The sequence below is a fragment of the Kogia breviceps genome, chromosome 3 (genome assembly GCF_026419965.1).
Source record: "Kogia breviceps isolate mKogBre1 chromosome 3, mKogBre1 haplotype 1, whole genome shotgun sequence".
Lineage (NCBI taxonomy): Eukaryota > Metazoa > Chordata > Mammalia > Artiodactyla > Physeteridae > Kogia > Kogia breviceps.
The window spans coordinates 88,481,970-88,508,811 of record NC_081312.1 but is presented as its reverse complement, the minus strand read 5'-3'; the positions used below and the strand labels follow the sequence as shown (position 1 = coordinate 88,508,811).

At 56.4% G+C, this 26,842-nt stretch overlaps 3 protein-coding genes across 5 annotated transcripts; 2 read left to right on the top strand and 1 right to left on the bottom strand.

Moving 5' to 3' along the window:
* Positions 1-2,278, top strand: DUOXA1 (dual oxidase maturation factor 1). Its single transcript, XM_067030612.1, is given in 6 exon segments — positions 1-147; positions 472-529; positions 1,173-1,295; positions 1,550-1,763; positions 2,034-2,097; positions 2,099-2,278. Coding segments are annotated over 6 exon segments (786 nt in total).
* A 1,263-nt stretch (positions 2,279-3,541) lies between these two features.
* On the bottom strand, positions 3,542-7,060 carry DUOXA2 (dual oxidase maturation factor 2). The gene is made up of 6 exons (XM_059059424.2): positions 6,742-7,060; positions 5,591-5,648; positions 5,180-5,314; positions 4,713-4,926; positions 4,127-4,341; positions 3,542-3,769 (listed from the first exon to the last, which is right to left on the bottom strand). Exons 1-6 carry the CDS (start codon positions 6,886-6,888, stop codon positions 3,576-3,578), a joined length of 963 nt encoding a protein of 320 aa, XP_058915407.1. The 5' UTR covers positions 6,889-7,060; the 3' UTR covers positions 3,542-3,575.
* A 949-nt stretch (positions 7,061-8,009) lies between these two features.
* On the top strand, positions 8,010-26,624 carry LOC131753703 (dual oxidase 2). 3 transcript variants are annotated; one of them, XM_059059331.2, is made up of 33 exons: positions 8,010-8,079; positions 8,367-8,456; positions 8,687-8,851; positions 9,457-9,644; positions 9,808-10,009; positions 10,110-10,276; positions 10,660-10,720; positions 10,870-10,966; positions 11,407-11,497; positions 11,769-11,871; positions 12,358-12,515; positions 13,054-13,229; positions 13,431-13,549; positions 13,912-14,049; positions 14,268-14,381; positions 14,580-14,782; positions 15,077-15,262; positions 16,060-16,285; positions 16,365-16,458; positions 18,067-18,254; positions 18,779-18,848; positions 19,272-19,355; positions 19,892-20,070; positions 20,228-20,458; positions 20,624-20,723; positions 21,428-21,477; positions 21,765-21,892; positions 22,145-22,298; positions 23,534-23,766; positions 23,989-24,147; positions 24,498-24,653; positions 24,806-24,934; positions 25,211-26,624. In XM_059059331.2, the coding sequence occupies exons 1-33, from the start codon at positions 8,010-8,012 to the stop codon at positions 25,331-25,333; spliced, it is 4,632 nt and encodes a 1,543-aa protein (XP_058915314.1). In that variant the 3' UTR covers positions 25,334-26,624. The 3 variants fall into 3 exon arrangements, with proteins under 3 accessions (XP_058915314.1, XP_058915313.1, XP_066885276.1); XM_059059330.1 differs by lacking the exon at positions 25,211-26,624 and having other exon boundaries at positions 24,806-25,207; XM_067029175.1 differs by lacking the exons at positions 8,010-8,079; positions 8,367-8,456 and having other exon boundaries at positions 8,740-8,881.
* Positions 26,625-26,842: the final 218 nt, after the last annotated feature.

Sequence of the window (26,842 nt, the reverse complement as noted above, 5' to 3'; positions counted from 1 at the left end):
ATGGCTGCTTTGGGACACACATTCCCCTTCTACGCTGGCCCCAAGCCGAACTACCCAATGGTCACCACCTTGGCCGTCATCATCGCCATCTTTCTGACTTCACTGGTCACCTTTATCATCATCCTGCCAGGCATTCGGGGCAAGACGGTGAGAAACAAAACCAGCCCTGGAGACCCCAGCCCCAGAGAGACCTTGGCCTCGAGGTGAGGGGGCCAGACTTTCTGATTACAATCAGATTCAGGAAAGAGATTCTAGTCCTGAGAAAGCGTCACCCACACTCCCAGCAGAGAGCTCCCTGCTCATTGATTCAAGAGATAATTACTGAGTATCTATTATGGGCCAGGCACTTTGATCTCAGGTGACCAAGTGACCTCAGTTTTAGAACACCCTTCCCAAGTCTGGAAGGGTGAGAGAAAGGGTGGATTTGGAAGGAGGGTGCTCCATCCTAAACCCACCCACCCTGTGATGCAGAGGCTGTTCTGGATCCTGCGAGTAGTGACCAGCTTATTCATTGGAGCTGTGATCCTGGGTGAGTGTGGAGTGCAGCTGACTTGGGCAGCTGCCTGCCTCTCATCTCTTCTATCCTGGCTCTCTCACAGAGGCTCTGCTTCAGGGTGGGCTTCTAGACCTCCCTGCCCACACGCCTCCCTCACCCTGGCCTTATCCCCTCACATCTACCTTTGCCCTGACAGGTGCAAGCCTCCGGGATGCATCTCTCCAACCTTCCTAACATTTTTATTCAGAGGAGAGCAGGTCAAAATGAATGCCTGTGGGGACAGGAGGCTAGAGGGAGAGAATGGTGGAGGGCTGCTTGCTTTGCTTTGGGGATTAGGTGATAGGAAACAAAGAAAGTCTCTATGTTGAAGCTCTCTGTGTCTGCCCGGCATGGTTTATCATGTTAATGTTTCCTGCCCCAGCTGCTTGAGTAGCTCTCCCTATATGAAGGGGTAAGAGGATCATGACCAGGGGAGATATTTGATTCTGACCCATTTATTCATTTATTCCTCCCATACCTATTGTTGGCAAACTTACCATGAGCCAGGCCCTAGGCAGGTTAATGGATATACAACCATGAGCAAAACTGACATGGTCCCCTTGCAGCTCTCCCTCTGACTAACCCAGCAATGCCCAGACCTCCCTGAGTTCCTGAACATCAAACTCCCCAACCCCAGCCGTGAATTTCAGTTCTGAGTGGTCTGTGGGCCAGGTCAGCACCAACACATCATACAAGGCCTTCAGTTCCGAATGGATCAGCACCGCTGTTGGGCTGGGAGGAGTCAATATTCCGCTCACAGGTGAGGGAGGGCTCTTGCCTGGGAGGAAGGGAAAGCCTCTGTTCTGTGGCTTTGGGATCTATGTTTGGTGTGGTCTAAAGAGCTCTAGGATCCAGGTGCGGGGAGGTAGGAAGGGAAGTTCTCAGGCCTCAGAAGCTGCCTTCTCTCACTTGAGACCAGAGCCTGGCCCTCTTCCAGTGTGATAAGCCTCTGCGCAGGTAAATACCCACTCTGGCCCTCCGGTCCCTGCTGAGCACAGCTGCTTCATTCCCCGCGGACCCCGGTGCAGCAGCTGAAGGAGACCGGCGATTACAACAAGGAGTTCACCTGGCGCCTGGGGGAGAACTACGCCAAGGAGTATGCAAAGGCACTGGAGAAGGGGCTGCCAGACCCCGTGCTCTACCTGGCCAAGAAGTTCACCCCACACAGCCCATGTGGCCTGTATGGCCAGTACCGCCTGGCGGGACACTACACCTCGGCCACACTGTGGTGAGGGTGGGACGGAGGCCCTGCTGGCCTAGACCCAGGAGTGGGGTTTCTACCCATCTCTCCCCCACTAATGTGGAGACCCCTAGTGGGACAGTCTGGCACCAGTCACCACGGTGCTTGGTTGGGAAGCCCACAGGCAGGAATCCCTACCTCACCTCTTTGGGGTGTCCTTGGGTCCCTGAGCCTCCACCTGGGCCCCTCCAGGTAGAAGTTCACCCCAAACAAGGTAGACGTGCCTGGGCCAGCCTTCCCCAGGTCGTGGCTCTCCAGGGTGGCATTCCTCTGCTGGCTGCTGGCCGATGTGATGCTGTCCATGCCTGTGCTGGTCTACGGTGGTCTACGGTGGTCACATGCTGCTGGCCACGGGTGTCTTCCAGCTGTTGGGACCACTCTTCTTCTCCATGGCCATGTCACTCACCCCGCCGTGTCCCCTACACTTGGGCACTGCCACACTGCACACTCACCGTGGACCTGCCTTCTGGGTCACATTGACCACAGGTGAGGCCCAATCCTGAAGGCAGGGATGGGAGGACTCAAGGCTGGGGCCCATCAGGTCCGTGGGGTTGAGCGTCTGCCTCCAGGGACCGGGAGGTACCTCTGGGGACCTTTCCCCTCTTTAGAGCCCCCTCCCTCTTAGATCCCTCATCTCCCGGGTTTCCCCTTCTCCATGTGTAGGTGGAGTAGGAAAAGAGGCTCTACCTATTGATGTTAAAACCTGAAAGGGAACAAAAAGCCCTAAGGCAGATGTTGGGGCTGCCATAAACCCTGCTGTCATTCCTGATGAGACCAAGCAGGGGCTGCCCTTCCTTCTACCCAGCAACCCTGCCCTCTCTTGGGGCTTTGCCTCTTTGAGGTGCCATTTACTGAAACCCAGCTCCACCCACATGATGACATACGTGTATGGGGGGCTTACAGTGCGATTCTCCCATGTTCCCCCTCATCCCTCTGCATCTCTTGTTTTCCTTTCTCCTGGCTCCCGTTGTTCTCCCTTCACTTCCCCAGCTTGTGTGATCTCTTGGTACAATGAACGTACTGCGAGGGAGGGGAGACCAAACTTCTTGTTCTAGATCTAATATTAACCGATTGTGCCCCATTCTCTCTGAGCTTCAGTTCTCAAATTTGCAGAATAAGACTGTAGGACTTGCCAAGGACCTAAAACAAACAAACAAACAATCCCGGGATTTACAGCTTTATGCCTTGCTGACATTTACCTCGGCCCTCAGACACCACCCCTTTAATGAATAAAGTGAAGCTAGTGAATAAACTCCAAAATGCCATGTCTTCCTAGCCCCCTCAGCTGGGCCAGCAGAGGGGGATCCCACAGGGCCAGCGGGGGTGGAGGTGCGGGGGAATGACCTGCCTGGTCACTGCTACCATCCACTTGGGGCAGCTCAGGAAGATGCAGGCTCCAATTGGTTCTTCTCTGGGCTCACTAGAGGGCACCCTCTCCCAGACCCTTTCCCGGGTTACTCTGCATTCTTCAGACACAGAGAATCCGGCAAAGCAGATGTGGCAAAGCAGAGAAAGAGTGTACTAGGCTGCCTCCAACCCAGGGGAAGTCTCCCCAGAGCTCGTATCCCGAAAAGCCTTGAAAAGCCATGGAAAATAATGGGAGAAAGTATTTTTTAAAAAAGAAAAAAAGAAGAACGTGTATTTACAGCTCACCCTGGGAGACTCTTATCTGAGGCCACCGGCCTTTTCCCCCCGGTGCCCCCAGCGCAGTGCCCTCCCGGAGCTCTCCAGGCCCGGTGGGCACTGCTCCCCCGCCTGGGGGGGACCAAGGCAGAGTAGGAGTCCGAGGTTGAGTCCCTTTCACAGGTTAGTACTGATGTTTAAGTCTGAGGCCCAGAACTGCTTATGCAGTGGGTTGTTGAGGATGAGAGGAGAGCTCCCTTTCGCCTGACTTTCGAGGCCCTTGACGCTTCCATCCAAGAGGGTGCGAAGAGCGCTGGGCCGAGCGTAGTGGAGTCTCAGCACCGCCACTCCGAGGAGGAGGCACAGAATGCCTGCAATTAGCGCAGTCGCGGGTGAAGAGGGCGGTCAGGGCTCCGGAACCCGGCCGCCCGTCTCCATCTACTGGAGGTATTTGCGTTTCCTCCCCAGACACACGCACCACGGAAAGACCTCTAATATGACATACATGATACACGGGTTCGCACGCCACTGGGGCAAGATGCCGAACCCTTCCGAACTCCCTTCCCCTCCTCTGTAAAATAGGCACAACAGTGCCTGCCTCTACGAACTATTGAGAGGGGCAAATTAGATAATATTTGTGAACTCATTATGCAAACCGGAAAGCGCACGCTGGGATAAATCTCGTCTCCGCCCCCAGACGCCCGGGGGCCGGTTCCGTCGGTCCTCACCCGTGGCCAGCGTGATCCAAAAGGCGGCACCGTAGTGAGTGGTGAGCTCGGAGGAGCCAAGGCGGAGCTGGCAGAGAGACACGGTGGAGATGGAGGCGAAGGCGAAGACGGAGAAGAGTGCGAAGGCGCCGGTGATCAGGAGAGCCAGGCCTCCGTAGTGCGGGACCGGCATGGAGAGCAGCACATTGGAGAGGACCCAGAAGCAGAACGCCACCCTGCGGGGAGGGGACCAGCGGAGCTGTGAGCCGGATTCCCCCAGCCCACCCGGGTTCCCACGGGCTCGCCTCCCCTACATCCCGGCCCCAGCCAGAACAAAAGCCCGGGGCTGGGATGGCGGAGGCGCAGGGAAACACTGGAGGGGAGTAGCCGGCGCCCAGCCATTGCTGGGTCTCTTCGGATTCCCACGGTCTGTACGGACCTCGTGACCATCTGCCCGCGAGGCGGCAACTCTCACCCCAAGCGCATCGGGCTGTAACTGTAGCTCACATCCTCCGGCTCACATGCCCCGACCCCGACCCCCGCCACACACACGCACGCGCGCGCGCGCCCAAGTAAAGTACGCAAAGTATCTTCTTTCCGCGCTCACCACAGCGTGGCCGAGGCGTAGTGCCCCGCCAAGCGGTATTGGCGGTAAACCCCGCAGGGGCTGCTCGGAGTGAACTTCTCCGCCAGATAGAGGACTGGGTCCGGCAGCCCCTTCTGCAGTGCCTCCGTGTACGCCCCAGCATAGTTTTCGCCCATCCGCCAAATGAACTGCTCGTTGTAGTTGATGGTCTCGTTCAACTGCTGCACTGGGGTCCCTGCGGGAGGGCGGCGGCGTCACCCGGCTGCGCACAGCAAGGACCGGGCAACTAAACGGATTCGGATAGGAAAGTGAGAAGCTTGAGAGAAGTAGGTTTGGCAGCGGTTGGGGAAAACACAAATTAGTGAGAGCCAAAAGCTATTCTATCTGAGCTTGTGGGAGCTGTCCTCACAGGTCCTCCAGCTGCCCCTTCCTGCCCCCAACCATGGTGCCTGCGAACCTCGGGAGTTCGCTTCGCCGCAGCTCCTCACCTGTGAGTGTAACATTAACGCCCTCCAGGCCCACGTGCAGACCGACGTGGGCTCGGACGCGTGCCGCACTGAAGGCCTTGTAGGATGTATTGGTGCTAACTCTGCCCACTGACCATTCTGCGCTGAAGTGTACCGCTGTGGGGAGAGGCAAACCGTGGGGGAGGGGAAAGGTTAGGGAGAAGGTTGGGGAGATGGGGTTGGCAGCGTGGTGGTGGGACACTGCACAGAGATAGGGGGGGTCTAGGAGTCCAAAGGGATATACACGGTAAGGGTGGAAGAGTGGACACTAGAAAGAGAATGGGAAGAGAGAGAGAGGTAACCCATCCCTAGTTCTCCATGTTCCCAGGTGCCCTCCGGCCACCACCTTCCTCACCCCAGGTCCTCTCCCCTTCCGCTGCGTCACACACTCACCCACAATTTCTGCTCCTATGAACAGGCTGAGGAGAAGTCTCACCAACCAGAACCAGCGCTGCAGGAACAGGAACCGGGTCAGGCTTGGGTAGTGCCCAACCAGAGTCCCCAAGCTCTCCCTTGACCCCATGCCACCCGGGCCTTTAGTGCTTCTGCAACTTCCCTCTCTTGCCCACTTTTCCCAGTTACATTCCTGACCTTTAAAGGCTGAAGTCATGTCACGCAAGTCCCTCTGAGCCACTGGCATTTCTAATGGTTTCTGGCTGCATGAGTCTGCCTCCCAGCCCCATTTCCCAGTCCACCCTGCAGCTGGGCTGTCTCTATCTGGTGCTCTCCCACCACCTTTATCCCCTTCCTCTCCAGCTATCTGACTCCTAGTCTTGGTCCCACCTCCTGCTTGGGCCACTGCCATGCTGAGGCTCAGTGAGTCCAGAAGTGCTAGGCAGGCAGCGGTCACCTCCCTCAGGAGAGGGAGGCCTCAAGGTCTGGTCACCAAGTAGAGGAGGTGCGAACACAACCTCTCAGATATTACTAGGTGTGCCAGTTTCCCAGAAAACCAACACAAGACTCAGGGAGGCTAGGTCCTCCTAGACTTGAAAAACAGAAAACTTAGGTTCTGGGAGAGGAGGGAATCTAAGAAAAAGTGCCCAGTCTGCTACAACTTCGAAGAAATGTCTGTGGAGAAATCTCTGTCATTAGGATGGGGGCTCCCACACACGTGACTCAACCCAGTGCACAGGTGAAACACAGCAGTATGAGTTGCTGGTTTCTGTCCTGTTGGCCAGAAGGTCATCACCTGAGGTTGGGATGGGAGTGCAGCTGCAGCCTGAGGAGAGGCAGGAGAGCCCTGCAGCACGTGAAGACCAGAACTGGCCCCAGGATTACGGGACTGGGCATCCACTCTCTGCAGCAGCCTCCTGAATGTGCCAGCTGGGGTCAGCCTCTGGATGTCTTGTATGGGACCTCTCCCTAACCTTGGGAAGGGGTGCTTGCCGGGCCAGACTTCTGCCTATGCTCCACCTGTCTGGTTCAGTGCTTCAGTTTGACTATTCGTGGAAGATCTTGCTGCCGTCTTAACTGTCCTGTCCTCCAGAGACATGCTGTCCATGCCGCCCTCCACCCCCAGACCCAAGCTTCTAGGACCCCCTTACCGAGTGGCCACGAATCCCGGGTAAGATGAGTAGGAAGCTGGCAGCCAAGGCCAAGAACACCAGGATGACGATGAGTAGTGGGACGCTGGCACCGGCGGCGTGCCGGGGCTGAGGGTAGAAGGGCAGCACACCGTTCCACAGAGTCATGCTGCAACCCGGCCGGTCTGGGTCTGTTCCAGTGGGGAGAGCGGTCGCTGGCGTCCGAGCCCGGATCCTTTACCCTGTCCCCTGCGTGCGAGGACTGGACTCAATGGACAAGTCAAGTCTGAGCGCCTCGGCTCTGCCCTAAGGAAGCGCAACAGCTAGCTGCCCTCGGGCGCTCTGGGTTGCTGGGACGGAGTTAGGTAGGTGGGAGGGCGGGCTCTGCGTGTTCACTCTGCGTTTGGAAGTGGCACAGAACCTGAAATCCTTTTTATAGCGGCCTGGGCAGCCTGCCGAGCCCTGTCGGGGCTTTGCAGCCAGGTCTCAGAGGGAAGAGATCATGCAAACGAGAGGCGGAGGCCGCTATGCAAATGAGAGGAGCCCCGCCTGCATAGCAAGAGGGTGAGTCCCAGTCCAGATGCTCACATCTGGCGCTGGTCTGGCCTGAGTGGACACCTGCACAGCTGGCCTCAGAAGACCTAGAGAGGAGGGTGAGAATGAAGCCAGGGAGGCTGAGGATCTGCGGAGCTGGGGAGGAGTAGGGGGGGGAGAGGCAGAGAGCAGAGCAGAGAAGCAAAGATTCCAAGAGAAAGAAGACTTCTGACCCCGATGGGGGCCCTAAGCCAGAGGTTTGAGTGGGACTTGGGACCTGATCTTCCCATCCCTTGTGTCCATGCACAGGCATTCACTGAGGGCTATGAGGGACTGCAGGTTCCAGATTCCCAGCTCACTAGCCACGTTCTTTTTTCTGCCTCCTCTAGGAGAAGCAGTTCCTGAAGGGTAGGATTCGAGGCTTTGTTCAAGACCTGGGGTGGGGAGGCTGGGGGTAAAGTCCTGCCAGGGACTGACAAGCCCCAGAGGATTTGTGCCTCCCGGGTTCCTGTGTGTGATCGGGGTTAGTTCTTCCACGGGGTGGAGGGTGGGGACCAGTGTCACTGCCTTGAGGGCTGCTTGTGCCTTTTAAAAAGTGCCCCGAGGGTGCGGGTCCTAGGCGACGTTTCTAAAAGCTTCGCTCCAGAAGTGGACACAGCTGGCGCCTCCTCCTCCTGTGCCAACTGTCGGTGTGGGGGACGCCTGCTCCGTGTCCCTCACGTACCACCTCCCACCCCCTTGGCCGCAGGGTCAGCATGCTCCGCGCAAGGCCAGGGGCCCTGGTGCTCCTGGGAGCTCTGCTGACTGCACTCCTGGACCCAGCGGGTAAGTACCAGGCGCCCCTAATTCGGGATGTCTCCCAGTTTCCCTTGGGAGTTGAGGAAGGGAGACGTGCAGGCAAGCGGCTTCGTGAGGCTGGAAGATCGGGTGAGATGGCTGAGCGGCTCAGCCAGATGGGAAACTTCCTGGCGCAGCCTAGACGCCGCGCGAGTATCGCCCCTTGGGTCGGGTTGGGGGCGCTGGGCGGGCTAGAGAAGCATGGGCTGAGGCCGTCGGGTCCCAGAGGGGTCGCAGGGAGGCTAGCACTGAGTGGACCACCCTCTGACCCACAGGCGGCCGGGACTCACTCTCGCTGACCTGGGAAGTGCAACGCTATGACGGCTGGTTCAACAACCTGAGGCACCACGAGCGTGGCGCTGCCGGTGCGTCCCGTGGTCTGGGGTGGGGAACGGCTAGTGGAGGGCAGGGGCGCGGGAGACCCGGCGCGGAGAAGCCGAGAGAGCGCGCCGCCAGCCGCCCGGCTACACCCCTGGGGACAGAAGAAAGGGTCTCGTCAGTGGGAGTGGGGAGTTGGAGGGAGGCGTAGAGCGAGGTTCGTGGGCTTGTTGCAGACGGAGTGCTCAGACAGAGCCCGGCTCCCTGCTTCCCACAGGCTCCCGACTGCGGCGCCTTGTACCAGCTAATTACGCGGACGGCGTGTATCAGGCTCTGGGGGAGCCGCTGCTGCCCAACCCGCGCCGACTCAGCAACGCCGCCATGCGGGGCACAGCCGGGCAGCCATCCGGCCGCAATCGCACAGTGCTGGGGGTCTTCTTCGGTGAGAGCAAAGTGGGAGAACGCGTCTTCGGTGAGGGTTGACCTAGCGCTCAGCTCAGCGCCTGGGGAGAGGGGCCCTGAGGCCTCTCTGCAAGTCCACAGGAGACCGATACAAGACCCCGAACCACTTCCTCTCCCCACCAAGCCTCACTTCAAGCCTTTCGTCCTCTTGGAGGGATATGGGGTTGTTGATTCGGGGGTATTTGCTCTCCTAATCTTTCTCTTATCACTGACTACAAACCCAGGAGTGCCACTAACCCTCATTATAGCTCTTAGCAGCTGATTCCCCTGCCGCCCCTCTCCTCCTGTTGTGATTATATCTTCTTTCCCCCCGAAGAGGGAGGGAGAGGCAGGTTCTGTTCGGAGATGGGGACTGACTTGGGGGAGCCCTTACATTACATATATTATTTTGATTCTCCCAACGACATTATGCGGTGGGAGAGGAGGGTACTATAACCCCACTTTGCAAATTAGAAAAAAGTTTTAGGGCTGGTGGCGCGGAACTTGCCTTGGAACATCTGCCTTTAGGGTCTTGAGAAACTGGCATCAGTCAGCCTTGGCGGTGGGGAGGAGCGATTCTCACCAGTTTGCCCCCTACGACCGCAGGCTACCACGTGCTCTCAGACCTGGTGAGCGTGGAAAAGCCTGGCTGCCCGGCCGAGTTCCTCAACATCCACATCCCGCCCGGAGACCCCGTGTTCGATCGCAACCAGAGCGGGGACGTGGTGCTGCCCTTCCAGAGGAGTCGCTGGGACCCCGAGACCGGACAGAGCCCCAGCAACCCCCGGGACCTGGTGGGCAGGGCAGGCGGCTGGGGGGGTGGGGTCGGGGCGGGACCTAAGGCAGCTGGGGAGAGGCTCCCACCCCCAGCACAGCCGCAACGGCCACCCGGCCCTCGCCCGCCCTGAGCCGCCTCGGCCACCCGACCCCCGGCTCAGCCTCTCGCTGTCCCCGCAGACCAACGAGGCGACGGGCTGGCTGGACGGCAGCGCCATCTATGGCTCCTCGCACTCCTGGAGCGACGAGCTGCGGAGCTTCTCCGGGGGGCAGCTGGCGTCGGGGCCCGACCCCGCCTTCCCCCGGGACGCGCAGGACCCGCTGCTCATGTGGACTGCGCCCGACCCCGCCACGGGGCAGCGCGGGCCCCGGGGGCTGTACGGTGAGGCGGCGGGGACGCGGGCGGGGCGGCCGGCGAGGTGCGCCCCCCCTCGGGCCCACCCGCGCTCAACTCCTCTCCTGCGTCCCCACCGCGCGGGCAGCCTTCGGGGCGGAGCGAGGGAACCGCGAGCCCTTCCTGCAGGCGCTGGGCCTGCTCTGGTTCCGCTACCACAACCTGTGGGCGCAGAAGCTGGCCAGCCAGTACCCGCTCTGGGGGGACGAGGAGCTGTTCCAGCACGCGCGCAAGAGGGTCATCGCCACCTATCAGGTCGGTCGCGCGGCCCTCCCCCCACATCCTGGTCCCCGGGAGACTCCGCTGCCCCGCACAGCCCTCCATCTTTGGACAAGCCCACCCAGAAACATCCCTCCCCAGACAGCTACCGTCTAGGGAAAGCCCCTGAGAGTGATAAGGAGGCAAAGCGCTACTTATTACCAGAGGTTTTCTCGTGATTGTTATTTAGCTGCCCCCTCCCCTCTGCCCTCGTTCCTCGTGAGCAACGGGCACCTCGGCCCCTCTCCTGTTTGAGTGTCTCTCCCGTGACTGCCCCTGCCTGGTCCTCGTCTCCCACCTAAGCCTTCCTTGAGCTCAGATCCCTCCTGGCCTGGCTGCTCCAGCGCTGACCTCCCATTTCCCCCTCTCTTGACCCTCAGAACATCGCGATGTATGAGTGGCTGCCCAGCTTCCTGCAGCAAGCACCACCGAATTACACAGGTGAGGGAGTTGGGGTAACACCTGGGCTGAGAGGGGTTTGGGGAGGGGGAGGGCGGTCAGGATCCACAGGACAAAGAAGACAGGTGGGTTCATGTGACGAGAGTGTATGAGGGTAAACAGCCTATTTCTCTTCTTACCCCTGTGGACAGAGTACCGCCCTTTCCTGGACCCCAGCATCTCTCCGGAGTTCCTGGCGGCCTCTGAGCAGTTCTTCTCCACCATGGTGCCCCCTGGCGTCTACATGAGGTGAGGGAGGATCTGGCTGAACAGCACACTGGCAGAGGTGAAGAATTAGTGGTGTTGGGGGCCTGGGGCCTTTTATACACCCCTACAGTTTCATGGGGGAAAAGAAGCAGACTTTGGTGCCCTGAAACAGCACCCTGGGGTAGGAAGTTCAGTCTTAACAGGAAAATCTCCCCATTTCCTCCTAATGGCTGAACTTCAGTTGTTGAGAGCAGGATTTGTCCAGCAGCTGGGTCACTCTCTTCCCTCCTTCCCTTCCTACCCTGTGTGGACAAAGAGCAACCTCTACCTTCAATCTGCACCCGTTGCCAAATCCCTGCCATGTTCAAGGAAGTTCAGAGGACACCCCTTAGTACCGGCCAGACCCCCTCTGAATCCCTCACCCCACTCAACCCCACCTCACCTCTGAATTCTCTTACTGCATCCTTGATTCTCCATTTCAGAAACGCCAGCTGTCATTTCCAGATGGTCCTGAGTGCGGGTTTTGGCAGCTCCCCAGCTCTCAGAGTCTGCAACAGCTACTGGATTCGGGAGGTCAGCCTGGGGTCAGGGGCAAGGGGGTGGGTGGGTCAAGGTCAGTCTCATCACACAGGCTGGGAAAAGCAACAATTCCAGTTCTTAGGTGTTGCGGCTCCAGGGTGGTGGGAGTTGAAGGTAGAGTGATCAGAAAATTATCTGGGGACAACAGCTCAAGAGAGTCTAGGACTGGCCAAGGGCCCTTTATCCTGAGGTGCTGCAGTGGTCCTGAGAAGGACCTGGCTTTAGGGAGGGGCCTGAGAACCTACCTTGAGTGTGTTTTTTCCAGAACCCCAATCTGAACAGTGCCGAGGCAGTGAATCATCTGCTGCTGGGAATGGCCTCCCAGATTTCGGAGCTGGAGGACAGGATAGTGGTTGAAGATCTGAGGGGTAAGCACTGGAGGCAGAGGGGATGAAGGCCCAGAGGTCCGGGAGCCTGGGGACCCTTCTGGGTTAAGCATCAGGCAGACCTAGGGTACCTACAATGCAGGAACATAGATAAACACACAGCAAACAGCCATTAGAAGAAAACAAGCTTTGTTCTAAATTACCGACAGCTGAGTATGTGGGGGAAGGGTGGCACCACAATCTCTGGTGCTTAGGTCGCTAAAGGTTTTTGTCCAGCCCTATGCTGAGGTTAAGGAGGTGGGACGGGGAATTTACTGCTTGGTGACTAGAACAGTCCTGAGTCTCAGGGGAAGAATTTTGCCAGAAAAATTGCCCCTTGTCACACATGATGACAGTGGCCCTGCACCAAGGCAGGTCACATGTCAAGGAGTGCTGAGTGTGGGTAATGCCAACAGCCCAATTCAAGGCTGCTGGGCAAAGAAGGGTTAGAGGGACTGAGTCTAGAGCCTGGTACTCTCTCCTCCTCAGATTACTGGCCTGGCCCCGGCAAGTTCTCCCGCACTGACTATGTGGCCAGCAGCATCCAACGTGGCCGAGATATGGGGCTGCCCAGCTATAACCAAGCCCAACAGGCCTTGGGGCTGGAGACCCCAAAGAACTGGAGTGACTTCAACGTGGACCCTCAGGTCAGTAATAGTGATGATAATAATGGCAGCTAAAGCTTTCTTGTGGTGATACTGTTCTAAGTCCTTTACACATGTAACACATTTAATCTATGTCAAGAACGTTACAGAGTAGATACCATAATTATAGCCATTTTACTGATGACATAATTGGTAAGTCAGTCTTGGAGGCAGGATTTAAATTCAGCCATCTGATTCCAGAGTATCCTCACCACTGCATTGTACCATTACTGCAGAGTGGCCCCTGGGTTGGGTGCCATTGTCCTATTCATGCAGGATCTCTCCCCATGAGTTGGGTGACCCTGAAGCTGCTGATCACTGGGGATAGGCAGTCTGGGTAGTGATGCATTGGTCCTCCCACCAGACTTGGCACCACCTGAGGAGGGCTGCCTAGATAGAGGAGACTTCCTCAGGCCTGAGCAGCAAGCCAGGCAGCTGATGGGGTCCTGTGTTTGAGGGATGGGGCAATAGTGGCTGCCCTCCCAACACAAAACCATACCCAGCCACGCTCATATGCTCCTCACTTCCTGTGTGGCCCCAGGTGCTGAAGGCCACAGCTGCCCTGTACAACCAGGACCTGTCCCGGCTGGAGCTACTCCCCGGGGGGCTCCTGGAGAGTCATGGGGACCCTGGACCCCTCTTCAGAACCATCGTCCTCGATCAGTTTGTGCGACTGCGGGATGGCGACCGCTACTGGTTTGAGAACAGCAGGAATGGGTGAGGCCTGCCTGGGTTCCCACCTCAGACTCTACCTCGGCCTGGGCCCCAGACCCTCTGCCTGTAAACAGCACCCGGCCGTCCCAGCACCCCTCCCCAACCCCTCTCGGTCTCTTTTCTCATCTGGGTCCCTGGGCCTGAGTTTGCTGGAGACCTGTGTCCCCTTCCCATCCCAACAATTCCTGGCTTTCTCTAACTTAGGCTATTCTCCGTGGACGAAATTGCAGAAATCAGAAAAACCACTCTTCGGGACGTGCTGGTGGCTGTCACCGGCGTGAACCATAGTGCCCTGCAGCCCAATGTCTTTATTTGGCAACAAGGTGGGTGACCTGGGAGAACACAAGCAGTGGTGGCAGAGAAGGGACAGAGGTTGTGTGGGGATCACTTGGTGCTGTCCAGGGAGCTAGGTACCAGGCAGCTCCTTCTGTGTTGGTCTGAGAGACCTGCATTAGGCCACGTCCCCCAGTAGAGACTAGACTAGTTTGCAGGCTGAACCTTGTGGTCAAGTTGGGATAGATGCTGAGAGCTGGGATGTGGAAGAGGAATTTTTGACGGGAACAAGTTCCAGGGAGGAGGGTTTGGGAGGGAGTGGGTACCTGGTCCTTTATAAGACAGAAGAGAAGGCTGCCTGGCCAAGGAGTGGGATCCTCAGGCCCTTAGATCTTCTGTGCCTTTCCCTCAGGTGCACCCTGCCCTCAGCCCCGGCAGCTCACAAGTAGAAACTTGCCCCCCTGTGTGCCCCTGACTGTGACCCATTTCTTCGAGGGCAGTGGTCCTGGTTTTGGCATCACCATCGTGGTTCTGTGCTGTTTCCCACTAGGTGAGCCCTTTACCCCTTTGCCCATTTCTCTTCTGACTCCCCTCCTCCTCACAGACTGTCCCTGCCCCTCATTACCTGCTGGCCTGTAAGGCTAGCTCCTAGGTACATTTGAAGCCAGGCTCAAGGGGCCTTGGGAAGGGAGGGGCAGCAGCCAAAGCCTCAGTGAAGCTGTAGGAGAGGCCCCCCCACTCCCAGTGGCTCCTTCTGACCCACTTCAGTGAGCCTGCTTGTCTCTGGGGTGGTCGCCTATTTCCGGGGCCAAGAGCGCAAGAATCTACAAAAGAAAGGCAGAGAGAGTGTGAAGAAGGAAGCAGCCAAAGATGGAGTGTCAGGTGAGATGGGGCCAAGGGGCGGGAAGGGAGAAGGGGACAGATGGGGGAGCGGTGCTGGGAGAAAGAACCAGGTTACAGATGTGGGGAGAGAGCCAGGCTTTGGGGGTGCCTGCTCAGACTGGCAGAGTGGAACTAGCCTGAGGGCAGGGACCTGGGGAACCTCTGCTGAACCACTCTGCCCCATTGTCCCTTCCCTAGCGATGGAGTGGCCAGGACCCAGGGAGAGCAGCTATCCCATCACCATCCAGCTGCTCCCAGACAGGCATCTGCAGGTCTTGGACAGGCGTCTCTCTGTGCTCCGCACCGTCCAGCTGAGGCCCCCACAGCAGGTCCACCTCATCCTGTCCAGCAACCGCGGACGCCGTGCCCTGCTGCTCAAGATCCCCAAGGAGTATGACCTGGTATGGCCCATCCTGCCTCCCCGGCTTGGGCTGCCCTCACACATCTCCCCTCTCATGGCGAGTCCTCTCTGGCCACCCCATCCTCAGCTACAGAGCTCAGTTGTGAATGCTGATGCTGGGAGGAGGCACTCCTTTCAGAGGTCCCCAGACCCACCGGACTCTCCCTCTGACCCCCTTTGGGCCTCTCACCTGGCCCCAGCCGGATGGAATTGGGGACAGCTTTTTTCTCCGTCCCCCAACCCAAGACCCTCTGAGGGGAGGCTGAACCAGAAGCTTGAGCCTTCCTCCCACCAGGTGATGCTGTTTAACTCCGAGGATGAGCGAGGCACCTTCGTGCAGCATCTGCAGGGCTTCTGTGTGAGCTGGGCTCTGGGCCTTGATATGGCTGAGATGAGTGAGAACGAGCTGTTCAAGAAGGCTGTGACCAAGCAGCAGCGGGGCCGCATCCTGGAGGTCTTCTTCAGACACCTCTTTGCCCAGGTGCCTGACTGTGCCTTTTGGAGGCAGGACCGGGCCCAGGGGTTGAAGGGACCCTGGGCTGGACAGGACCCTATGTGGGGTGATCTAAGCTTCTGCTCTGAGGGGTGGAGATTTCAATTTCCTCATCTGTGAAACAGTGATTAAAGTAGGATCCATCCCTTTAGGTTGTTGTGAGGATTCAGGGAGATGGTCTACATCAGTGGTTCTCAAAGTGTGGCCCCTGGACCAGCAGCAGCAGGCTCATCTGGGAATTTGTTAGAGATTCAAGTCCTCAGGCCCTTCCCCAAGACCTAGGGAATCAGGAACTCTGGCGGTGGGGCCCACAAGCCCACCAGAGGCTTCTGATTCACTCTGAAGTTTGATAAACACTGTTCTATGTACAGGGTTTAGCCCAAGTGCTTGCTTCATTATAGGCATTTAACAAATGGTAGTTACATGTATATGACTTTTAAAAGCAGGTACATGGCAGCCCTGTCTGAATTGACAAGAGAACATATCTTTAGCCCCTTCCTCCCTGTCCACTTACTGTCTGCTGCGGCTTCTGCCCCCGGTGTAGGCTCTCTCACCTTGCATTCCCAAACTGTGCCCCTCCCTATTCCCACCCCATCCCCTGCTACAGTCACCCCCTCTGCAGGAGAGCAGAAGCCCAAGTCAGAAGTTTATCTAATGACCATGAGCAGCCACCAGGGCTCACCCTTTCTGATCTGGACTTTGGGGAGATGTGAGAGGTCACTGAACTGCTCCCAGACCAGGCCTCACCTCCTTCTCTCCCTCCCTCTGCTGCTGCCCGAGCGCAGGTGCTGGACATCGACCAGGCAGATGCAGGGACCCTGCCCCTGGACTCGTCACAGAAGGTGCGGGAGGCCCTGACGTGTGAGCTGAGCCGGGCCGAGTTTGCTGAGTCCCTGGGCCTCAAGCCCCAGGACATGTTTGTGGAGTCCATGTTTTCTCTGGCCGACAAGGACGGCAATGGCTACCTGTCCTTCCGGGAGTTCCTGGACGTCCTGGTGGTCTTCATGAAAGGTAGGGGGATGGTGGACCATCCCAGGAGTCAGGTGTCTTTCAGCAGAGAGGTGACGGGCATCCCCCTATCTCTTCCCAGGCTCCCCAGAGGACAAGTCTCGCTTGATGTTCACCATGTATGACCTTGATGGGAATGGCTTCCTCTCCAAGGACGAGTTCTTTACCATGATGCGGTATGGCGTGGGCCCCTCCAGTCCTGAGACTTTCTGATATTTTAAACAGGAAAACAGGTCAGGTCAGAGGAGGGTAGGCGAGGAGGTTATGAGTCCATCTGCATTGAGAGGTGGCCTAGGTACTATATCCTAGACACTCAGAGCATCCAGCTTCAGACGTTTATCTGGCCAGGCCTCTGCCTCCAGGAGGGTCTGTATTTGCAGTGCCAACACCACCAGAAAATTCTCTCTAGTTACAAAAGACAACCAACATCAAGATGACCAGTAACAAAGCCCACTAACCCCTTCTGGATGCCTTTGGGTCTTTGCTAACTCTTCAAATGCTGTGCTTTACACAGTGAGGTAATGAATCATGGAGGATGGATACCCTGGGTCACTGCCAGTATTAATCACCGTGACAGGCAGGAGGAAAAACATGGAAAGTTCTTCTATATTCCAACCCTTCTCTCTTCCCACTTCTTAAGCCATTTCTGGTTGTGGTGTGTCGATAAAGACCAGTTTTGAGCTCACAGACTTATTCCTGAAGATCGTGCTCCAGTGACACAGCTGCCAGCAGCTCTATAAGGACAGGGTTCATATCTCTCTTTGTTCCCTGCTGAATCCCCTCCTCCGCACTGTGATTGGCACATAGCAGGCATTCAATACATAGTTAACCGAATCAGATGAAACAAATAAGCAAATGAATAAACAGAATGCATAGAACAGCCCAGACCCTTTTAACTCTTCTACCCCTGTAAGCCTCCTCATTGCTTTCAGCTTTCACCTTAACTGCCACATTCTTTACAGTCCAGATACCACAACTGGACGTGGGCTTCTGAAAGGGCTGGGGCGAGGTGCACTGAAGTTGTCCCTCGCTGGGTGTGCTGCTGCAGGACCCTCTAGGAGGCGGTCTCTACCCCCGGGGGCTGAGGTCCACCTCCTCGGCCTGTACTCAGTGGGGCTCTTGCTCAGCCTCACCCTGAGCAAGTGGGATGATGTGTTTTTTTTAATGTGATGGCAGTGCTTGCTGTGCCATGCACGCAAAGGTCTTTTTCTGCTGGATTCACACAAACTTGCATGTTTGTTTGCTTTTGTCCCAAAGCGCAGCCTAAGAAAAGAGTTATGGCCACTGTAGCTGCCACTGTGGGTGCTGTCACATTGGGTGCGGAGATACTCCTGCCTGTGCCCCAGGCTGTTGGCACAAGGAAGCAGCAGCCAGTGCAGCTACATCTCCTCTCCCAACCCCCCACTGGACCACAAACGGGGTGCCTGGCGGTGGTGTGGGAGGTATCAACACGAGAGCCTGCCACGTGAGAGCGCCATGGCACACCTGGACAAGTCCCTACACTAAGTGGACATTCATCCCAGCTGTAGATGCCCCCCTGTTTGGGGGCTGCTTTCTTTAACTGGTCAAGGTCACTTTCAATTTTGTTCTGCCCTTTGAGCCCTTGGCCACCCCACCCAGCTTAGCATCAGCGGCAAGGCTCGATGAACACCTTCTCAGTGCCATTTCCTGGGTCACTGGTAACCACATTAGATAGGCCGGGGCCGCCCCACCCAGCACCTACCTGAACCTGGCCTTGCCGGGTGACAGGCTGTGACAGTCTCTCCTCCCTCCCCCCCACCCAGGTCCTTCATCGAGATCTCCAACAACTGCCTGTCCAAGGCCCAGCTGGCTGAGGTGGTAGAGTCCATGTTCCGGGAGTCAGGTTTTCAGGACAAGCAGGAGCTGACGTGGGAGGACTTCCACTTCATGCTGCGGGACCACGACAATGAGCTCCGCGGCACCCAGCTCTGCGTCAAGGGTGGAGGTGGAGGTGCGTGAGTTTGGAAGGCGTCAGGAATGGGCGTGTCTTCAAAATGAGAGTTCCTGAGTGCATAGCACTCAGGTCTTATTTCTCTTTTAGTCCTTGGTGCCTAGTAGAGAGCCAGGCACGTGTAATCAAGGGCATCACATACACTTGTGCAATTTATGCACAAAGATACCCACTGAGGGGCCAGGGCAGGCTGAAGTCCAGCCTACATTCTACACACCGACCATGTGCATTGGTCTGGGGTGTGTCTGGCCAGAGGAAGAGGACCTATTTTCTCTGCACAAAAGACCTGCAGGGTTGCATCCGCCTGGAGGGGGGGGCCCCTTTTCTAATTGCACTCAGTTTCCACATTGTCTAGCAGTGGCCGCCGCCCTGTGTACAGTGGGTTCTCCGTGTGGGCAGTGAGGGGAGCAAGGCTGGAGAAAGAGACGGGGACATGACCAAATCACTGGCAAGTGCCACGGCAGCCTTCCTAGGACAGTCTCCTCCCTTGTGGGGAAGCCCGTCCAGCTTCTTGTTCTCCACAGGTATTGGAGACATTCTTAAACCAAACATCAGCTGTCGAGTGTCATTCATCACTCGGACTTCTAGGGAACGGTGAGTGGGAATGGGGCACTGGGAAGCGCCCCGGCTGGGTCCCCTGCCGAGAAATGAAGAAGTAGGGCTGGTGGAATCAGCCCCTGGGCCAGACATTTGCTCTGAAAGTACCTCTCAGCGCGCGGTTGTTCTAGCCCGAGTTCCAGCTGCCTCACACACATACCCCTTACTGCTCAGGAGCCTGGCTCTCTCCCTGCCCCTCCAGGACAGAATCATTCTACAGAACATATGACCAGATCATGTTCATTCCTTCTGTCTTGCCTTCTGCCTGGCTTCTTTCCGACCGGTTTTATGGGCAGGTTCTTTGGACAGAAATGAGTCCCAGGATCTATCCCCTGCCACACCAGCCCCAACTCTGGCTTGGCAGTTCTTCTCCTGGCTGCAAAGACAAGGGAAGAATGAGACCCATTTTTCTCTTCTCAGTTCTTGCCCTCAGGGAGTGGGGCTCCCTGTCTCAGAAGCCCCAGAGTTGGGAGGCCCTGGGCTGAAGAAGAGGTTTGGCAAAAAGTAAGTGTTTCCCAGACCCTTGACCCAAGGAGACATGGGGAGAAGTCTCAGGGTCTCTGGTCTGCCCACACCTCCACACACAAGGAACCATCCGGAGACTCATTCTGTGTGTCCCTGACCGGATTGGCAGGCTACTGAGTCAATGACTCTTCAACCTCTTCCAACCTCTGCACCCTAATCTTCAGGCAAGGGGCCGGGCACTCAGATGCAACACCAGGCAGTGAGGGGTCTCCTGGCTCCTGCCTGCTTTGGGCACAGCAGTGAGGCCTGTGCAGGGAGCAGGAAGAAGGAAGGACAGAACAGATAGGAGGAAGCGGAGATGGAGTAGTGGGGAGATGGAAGAGTGGGTGGATAGGGCAAATAAAGCTGAGAGGTAAAGGCTTGGCAGAGTGGGATTCTACCCACCAAAAGCTTTTTCTTTCATCTGTTGTGACCCATCCTGACCGCTACCAGATCACCAGGTCTCCTTCATAGGGTGGCATTTAGGGGAGGACAGGGTGCCCTGACCTCAGGCCACCTGCCTCCCATTGCTGCAGGGCAGTGGTGCCCCCTCCCCGGCTATACACAGAGGCGCTGCAGGAGAAGATGCAGCGGGGCTTCCTGGCCCAGAAGCTGCAGCAGTACAAGCGCTTCGTGGAGAACTACCGGCGCCACATCGTGGTCGTGGCCATCTTCTCAGCCCTCTGTGCCGGCCTGTTTGTGGAGCGTGCTTACTGTAAGGAGAGTTCCAGGTTGCGGGCAGTGAGAGGGGAGATGTGAGAGCCTTCGGGTTGTTTTTCTTGATCCTCAGGCGTCTGGATGGGGGAGCCCAGCCATTCTGACTGGGGTCCAGGCCTCTGTGCTGTGCTGATCCACCCCCACTGTGCCCCCAGACTATGCTTTTGCCTCGCCACCCTCGGGCATTGCAGAGACCACCCTCGTGGGCATCATCCTGTCGCGGGGCACGGCGGCCAGCGTCTCCTTCATGTTCTCCTACATCCTGCTCACCATGTGCCGCAACCTCATCACCTTCCTGCGAGAGACCTTCCTCAACCGCTACGTGCCCTTCGACGCCGCCGTGGACTTCCATCGCTGGATTGCCATGGCTGCTGTCGTCCTGGCCAGTATGTGGCTCCCGGGCACGCTCGCCACTGCTGCAGTCCCCTGGGTCGAGCTGTGGGGGAGGCAGTGGGGAGACCGGAGCTACTTATACTTCCTGCTCTCCTCGGGGCTGGAGGTCAGGTCGAGTTGGCCCTGGAGGCATCTCTAACAGGATGTGTCTCTTTCAGTCTTGCACAGTGCTGGCCACGTGGTGAATGTCTACATCTTCTCAGTCAGCCCCCTCAGCCTGCTAGCCTGCATCTTCCCCAGCGTCTTTGTGAATGATGGGTCAGTTTGGGGGAGGGTCCCCCTTGGGAATCCTGGGACAGGCCTCAGAGTACAACAGAAAAGAGGTAGATGGCTCTAGACCCTCCACTCTCTCACTAAGTGAGGGCGAGAAGCTAGCATCCTTGAGGAAGCTGAGAGATGACTTCCTTGCTCTCAGGAAGGAAGCAGGCCGTAATTGGCCAGGAAAGGAGTTTGGGAGATGAAGTCGGAGCCTCTTTCTCACGTGTACCTGACACGTAGCTTGCTATCTCAGCCTACTGTCCATTCACTGGGCAAATATTTGTGGAACACGTCCTGTGTGTCCATCCAGGAGCCAAAGAGTAGGGGTGCCAAGATACATGCAGTCATTCCAGAAATATTTATTGAGCATTTACTCTGTGCTGGACATTGTTTGAGCACAGGGATAGAGCATGGAGGTAAGCTCCCTGCCCTCATGGAGCTTACAGAATATGAACCAAGCACTCAAGGAAGCAAAGGTCAGCTGCAGTAGGAGAGTTCAGGATAACACAGGAGGAAGAATTGCTTTGAGATCAGAGGGTGGAACTGCAGGAGGCTGGGTGCCATGTTCTTTGGAAGGATCCTTGGCCATCTGGGTTGAGTCCCAGTAACCTCTGCATTCAGGGCCGTCAGGAACAGAGTCACATTGCAACAGTGGTGGAGCCCCTCCTGCCCCAGGCTGAGGCTCTGGTGTCTTTGTCCTACAGGTCCAAGCTTCCCCAGAAGTTCTACTGGTGGTTCTTCCAGACAGTCCCAGGTAAAGAGTAGACTGTATGTGGAGTCTGGGGTTTCTATCTGAGGACTTTTGCTTTTGTCCTCATCTTCCCATGAATACACACTTGTCTATAGTGGTCATAGGATCCCTTTGCAGCCTCCAGCACAAGCCTAAGCTCCAGCTTCTTTGGGCAAGCTGTTCTGGGAGCCAGGGAGGGGTGAGAGACGTCAGGGAAGAAGAGTGGAATGGGGAAATGCCCTCTGGTATTCTCAGCCCAGGCTGAGGTCCCAAGACAAGGGACTCTCTGACCCTGTCCCCGCTGCGCCCAGGTATGACAGGGGTGCTCCTGCTCCTGGTTCTCGCCATCATGTACGTCTTCGCCTCCCACCACTTCCGGCGCCGCAGCTTCCGGGGCTTCTGGCTGACCCACCACCTCTACATCCTGCTCTACGTGCTGGTGAGGGACTTCTCTGGGCAGGGCCAGGCCACAGGGCAGGGATGAGCACTCATGATGTGGGCAGGGAGCAGGGTGAATTGGACGCAAGATCTCAGACCGAGACCCCGAGATCTGAGACCACAGTCTATGGAGCCTATGCCAGCCCCATCTACCCTGCCCAGGCCCAGGGCCCAGGCAGGAAGTATCTGGGTAGGGTGGGTGCAGGAAGGGGGCCAGCTGGGCCTGAGCTATACTAACTGGCCATGTCTCCAGCTCATCATTCACGGAAGCTTCGCTCTGATCCAACTGCCCCGTTTCCACATCTACTTCCTGGTGCCAGCACTTATCTATGTGGGGGACAAGCTGGTGAGCCTGAGCCGGAAGAAGGTGGAGATAGGCGTGGTGAAAGCAGAACTGCTGCCTTCAGGTACTAGGCCTGACCTGACCCTCGGTGGGAAGCACTGGAGGTCAACTCATGGGAAGTGGGGAGACAGCCCCCCAGGCCTCGTCATCCCATTGCTGCCTCTGTTAGCCTCTCAGGGACCCCTGCAGCTTTCCTGATGGAACTACAGCCCCCAAAAGAGCTGTGCTTAGTTCCCAGGAGGACTTGCAGACAGTGAGAAGCAACTATGAGAAGAGGAGGCTGAAAGTGCATTCAGAGGGGTTTAAGGACAAGAAAGACCCGCGCACGTGTGGCCTGGGTGCAGGGCGGGGAACCATACATCCCCCTCCCATTCCTTCACTCAGAGACAGATAAATGGCCCAGACCGCAAGAGTCTGTTGTTGAGAGTCATTGTTGGCCAGAGTGGGGATTCACATCAATGTAAAGAGTGGTGGAAGATGACTTAAGTGACAAGGGGCCAGCTAACCTTCAGGACTCACACAGTAAGAAAATTAACCTCACTTCAACTGTATTTCAATCAAGATTATTTAAGAGCAAAGTCTCAGCATGGTATTAGCACGCCTTCTGCATCCTCCAGTACTTGCGAATCTCCTTTTTCCACAAAGAGAGAACAAGCCTGAGGCTCAGCTATGGTCAGGCAACAAACAGTATCCAGCTAAAATTTGATAAAACATGGTACCTTCTGTTTAGACCACATGATACTTAGGCAAGGCAATGTAGGGTATTGGTTAAGAGCTTGGCCTCTGGAGCTAGATAGAGCACATGATGCTGGTTTTCTACTCACCTTAGTGACCTAACTGTTCTTCTCAAGGTAAATTGAACTGAAAAAGTAAGTCAATTTAAAGAAAAATGTTAGATAAATGATAGTGCAGGAGGTGTGCTGATATGGCCCACCATAAAGGTAACCCTCATACGGAGGAGGTTTGGCAAACCCTGAGATGGAACCTGGGGAGCCTGAGGTCCCCTGACCTAGTAAGCTGGTATGCAGGACAGTGGTATCAGGCCTGGGCCCTTAGTGGGAAGAAGCAGCAAAGAGGAGGGGAGGGGCTGGAACAGGAGAGCGGAGAAGCCCAGCTCTTGAGTTACCCAGGAAACAGAGAAGGGGGCCCTCCAACTCCCAGCCCCAGAAGCCATACTTGCTCAGATCATGTGACTACTCCCTGTGCCTCAGGTGTGTGGAGAGGACAGGGTACCTGCCAGTCCTCAGGTACCAGGAGCAAGCCCTCTGACCCCTGCCCCTCCCTGCCCATGACCCCCAGGAGTGACCCACCTCGAGTTCCAGCGGCCCCAAGGCTTTGAGTACAAGTCAGGACAGTGGGTGCGGATTGCATGCCTGGCTCTGGGGACCAACGAGTACCACCCCTTCACCCTGACTTCTGCGCCCCACGAGGACACACTTAGCCTGCACATCCGGGCAGTAGGACCCTGGACCACCCGCCTCAGGGAGATCTACTCACCCCCGACGGGTGACAGCTGTGCCAAACATCCAAAGGTGCCCATCACTGGGAACCACTTTTGGGGTTCTGGCATTGATAGAAGGTCCCCACCCTCCCCGACCTTGGGATAAGATGCTCCAGCCACCCCAAAGCTAGACTGGGAGAGGGCTGGGGTGCCTCAAAGAAACTAGTTCTCCCTGTCCTCCCCACCCCCCCCATTTCTAACCTCAGAGCTGGGGAAGGGCCAGGCTCATCTCATCTTCCTCTTCTGTTGGCAGCTGTACCTCGATGGACCATTTGGAGAGGGCCACCAGGAGTGGCATAAATTTGAGGTGTCCGTGCTGGTGGGAGGGGGCATTGGGGTCACCCCCTTTGCCTCCATCCTCAAAGACCTGGTCTTCAAGTCATCCTTAGGCAGCCAAATGCTCTGTAAAAAGGTGAGTGTCCCTCTCCCATTCTTCAAAGAAATGGGGACACACAGCCTGATTGTGTCCCCACATCCCAGCACAGTAGCATGAAAAAAAGTCCCTGGCTCCTAGGCAACTGGTTCTGCTGGGGCCATTCATACGCAGTTGCCCAGATGGCAAACATTTGAGGGAGGGTAAGAGGTGTAGCCAGAAGAGCCTCTGCTGGGATCTGTGGCTAGAAGCCTTGGATCAGGCTTGTGGGTCCTGCCAGAGGTTTGGTGCCTGTGGGTGGTCCAGGGCTTCCCATCATCTCAGTATAAGCATCTGGGTGGAGGAACCTTGAGCTGAGCTGAGTCAGAGCCCTAGTTGTGTGTCCCCAGATCTACTTCATCTGGGTGACACGGACCCAGCGGCAGTTTGAGTGGCTGGCTGACATCATCCGGGAGGTGGAGGAGAATGACCACCAGGACCTGGTGTCCGTGCACATCTACATCACCCAGCTGGCTGAGAAGTTTGACCTCAGGACCACCATGCTGGTACGTCAGGGCCGGCCAGGCAGGGCAGCTCAGTGGGTATGTGGGTTGACAGGGTAAGGATGGCCAAGGCAGGTGGGTGGACGACCATGTGGACTAGGAGCTGACCGTGGCTCTGCCTGGCTGTGACCTTCCTCCTCTACTCCCTCCCCCAGTACATCTGTGAGCGGCACTTCCAGAAGGTGCTGAACCGGAGTCTGTTCACGGGCTTGCGCTCCATCACCCACTTTGGCCGACCCCCCTTCGAGCCCTTCTTCAACTCTCTGCAGGAGGTCCACCCCCAGGTCAGTCCCACCCCGACCCATCCTTCCCCTGCCAGGACTTCCTGGCCCTCAAGCAGCCTGCAGCTGGGTACTGAGCAGAGGACCTCAGGATGGGGTCAAGCATTGGAGAACGGCTTTAAACCCCACCCCCTGCCTCCCCAACTCAAGCCTCCTCCTCAGGGCCTGGGGTCAATGCCCTGGTCATTCCAGCCAGGCTTGAGAAGCAGCTCCCTCCTGGGGAGGAAGCCAACAGGCCTCTGCTTCTCTGTAACCACTGCCCCCCCACACACTTGACAGGTGAGGAAGATCGGGGTGTTTAGCTGCGGCCCTCCAGGAATGACCAAGAATGTAGAGAAGGCCTGTCATCTCATCAACAGGAAGGACCAGGCCCACTTTGTGCACCACTATGAGAACTTCTGAGCCCTCCCTCCCTGGTTCCTGATCCCTCCATGGACCAGCCCTGCCAGCAGTTTCTGTCAGAATTCACCTCAGGCCTCAGCTGGAGAGCTGGAAGAGCCTCTCCCTCATTGCCCCATCTGTCCCAGGCTCTGAGAAGAGAGAGGGGACCCTTCTAGCTTAAGCCACAGCAGGCTGTGGCAGACAGAGTGGGGAGGGGACAGTCCCTGCCTTGTGACAACTATGGAGGCGAAGAGATACAACTGCATTTTCCTCTGATAGGTCCCCATGTCTGTTTTCCTTCCAGAAAATCAATGTATTGCTTTGGTATTTTCTTGGCCTGGACATTTGAGGGAGGACAGTGTGGGGATACCTGGTGTGAAGAGAGGGTTCAAAGTGAGAATCTCCTCAGAGCCCAGCTTAGAAGTTGCAATGCTAAACCTGGGTGGCCTGCCTGCCTCAATTCAGTCTCTGAGGCCTTTTCCCTCCAGCTCTACCCCCCAATCCGTTCCTGCTCCTAGAGGATCAGGAACCCTGAGGAGCAACCAGCAACGCCTGCTGCCCTCACCTCTTGGCTGGCCCTTCTCTTAGCCTGCTGGAGCAGCCCCTCAGCTCTGGTACCAAGGAAGTCCAGCCTCTCTGCCAACCATCCAGAGTTCCCACTCAGCTCCCCTCCTCCACAGGACTTGGATGACCAACTGTCCCAGTTTGCCCAGGACTCCCCTAGTCTTGGCACTGAAAGTCTCTTGTCCTAGGAAACCCCTCAGTCCCAGGCAAATCAGGACAGTTGGTCACCTTCCACAGGAGCCAATCTGGGACATCACCTCCATACTCTTTAAGACCCTTCCTTTTCCTTCTTCAACTGGCTCTTTCCTCAAAAGCTAAGCTTTAATTTAAAAAAACAAAAGGTATAATTTGCATAAAGTGTACACATCTTAAAGTTACCATGTACTACATACGTTACTACTACCCAAATCAAGATAGAGAACATTTCCATCACCCCAGAAACTTCCCTTGTACCCCTTCCAGTCAGTCTCCCCAAGCCTTAGAAGCAACCACAGATGTGATTTTTTTGTTCTCACTCCACATTCATTTGGTCATACTGAATGTACTCTTTTGAAACTGGCTTGTTTTACTCAGCACAATGTCTCTGTGATTTATCCATGTTGTTGTATATATCAGTAGTTTGTTCCTTTTTATTGATGTGTCATATTCCATTGTAGAGATGTACCACAGTTTATCAAATCTTCTGTTAATAGACATTTAGATTGTTTCTAGTTTCTAATAATTATGAATAAAGCTGCTATGAACTTTCTTAGGACTTATCTTTTAGTGAACATAATGCACTCATTCCTCTTGGATATGTATCTTGGAGTAAAATTGCTGGGTAATAGCGTCCTCCAGCCAATTGGTCCTGTGGCAGGGAGAGTTTCAGGCCATCTCCACATTCCTGCCCCAGGCTTCTGTCCTCATTGGTCATACTCTACCTCTTCTGACAGGTCAGATGCCTTTAGCTCCCTACCCTCTGTACTG

What these genes read in the sequence shown, in the direction of transcription:
- LOC131753703 (XM_059059330.1), top strand. Translation starts at nt 8,010, where the DNA reads ATGCTCCGCGCAAGGCCAGGGGCCCTGGTGCTCCTGGGAGCTCTGCTG. An exon ending in AGCACCACCGAATTACACAG is followed by an intron (nt 10,721 to 10,869) that starts GTGAGGGAGTTG and finishes CCCTGTGGACAG; the next exon opens with AGTACCGCCCTTTCCTGGAC. An exon ending in AGCCAAAGATGGAGTGTCAG is followed by an intron (nt 14,382 to 14,579) that starts GTGAGATGGGGC and finishes TCCCTTCCCTAG; the next exon opens with CGATGGAGTGGCCAGGACCC.
- DUOXA2 (XM_059059424.2), bottom strand. Translation starts at nt 6,888, where the DNA reads ATGACTCTGTGGAACGGTGTGCTGCCCTTCTACCCTCAGCCCCGGCAC. An exon ending in CCGGGATTCGTGGCCACTCG is followed by an intron (nt 5,649 to 6,741) that starts GTAAGGGGGTCC and finishes CTGTTCCTGCAG; the next exon opens with CGCTGGTTCTGGTTGGTGAG. An exon ending in TTGGATCACGCTGGCCACGG is followed by an intron (nt 3,770 to 4,126) that starts GTGAGGACCGAC and finishes CGCTAATTGCAG; the next exon opens with GCATTCTGTGCCTCCTCCTC.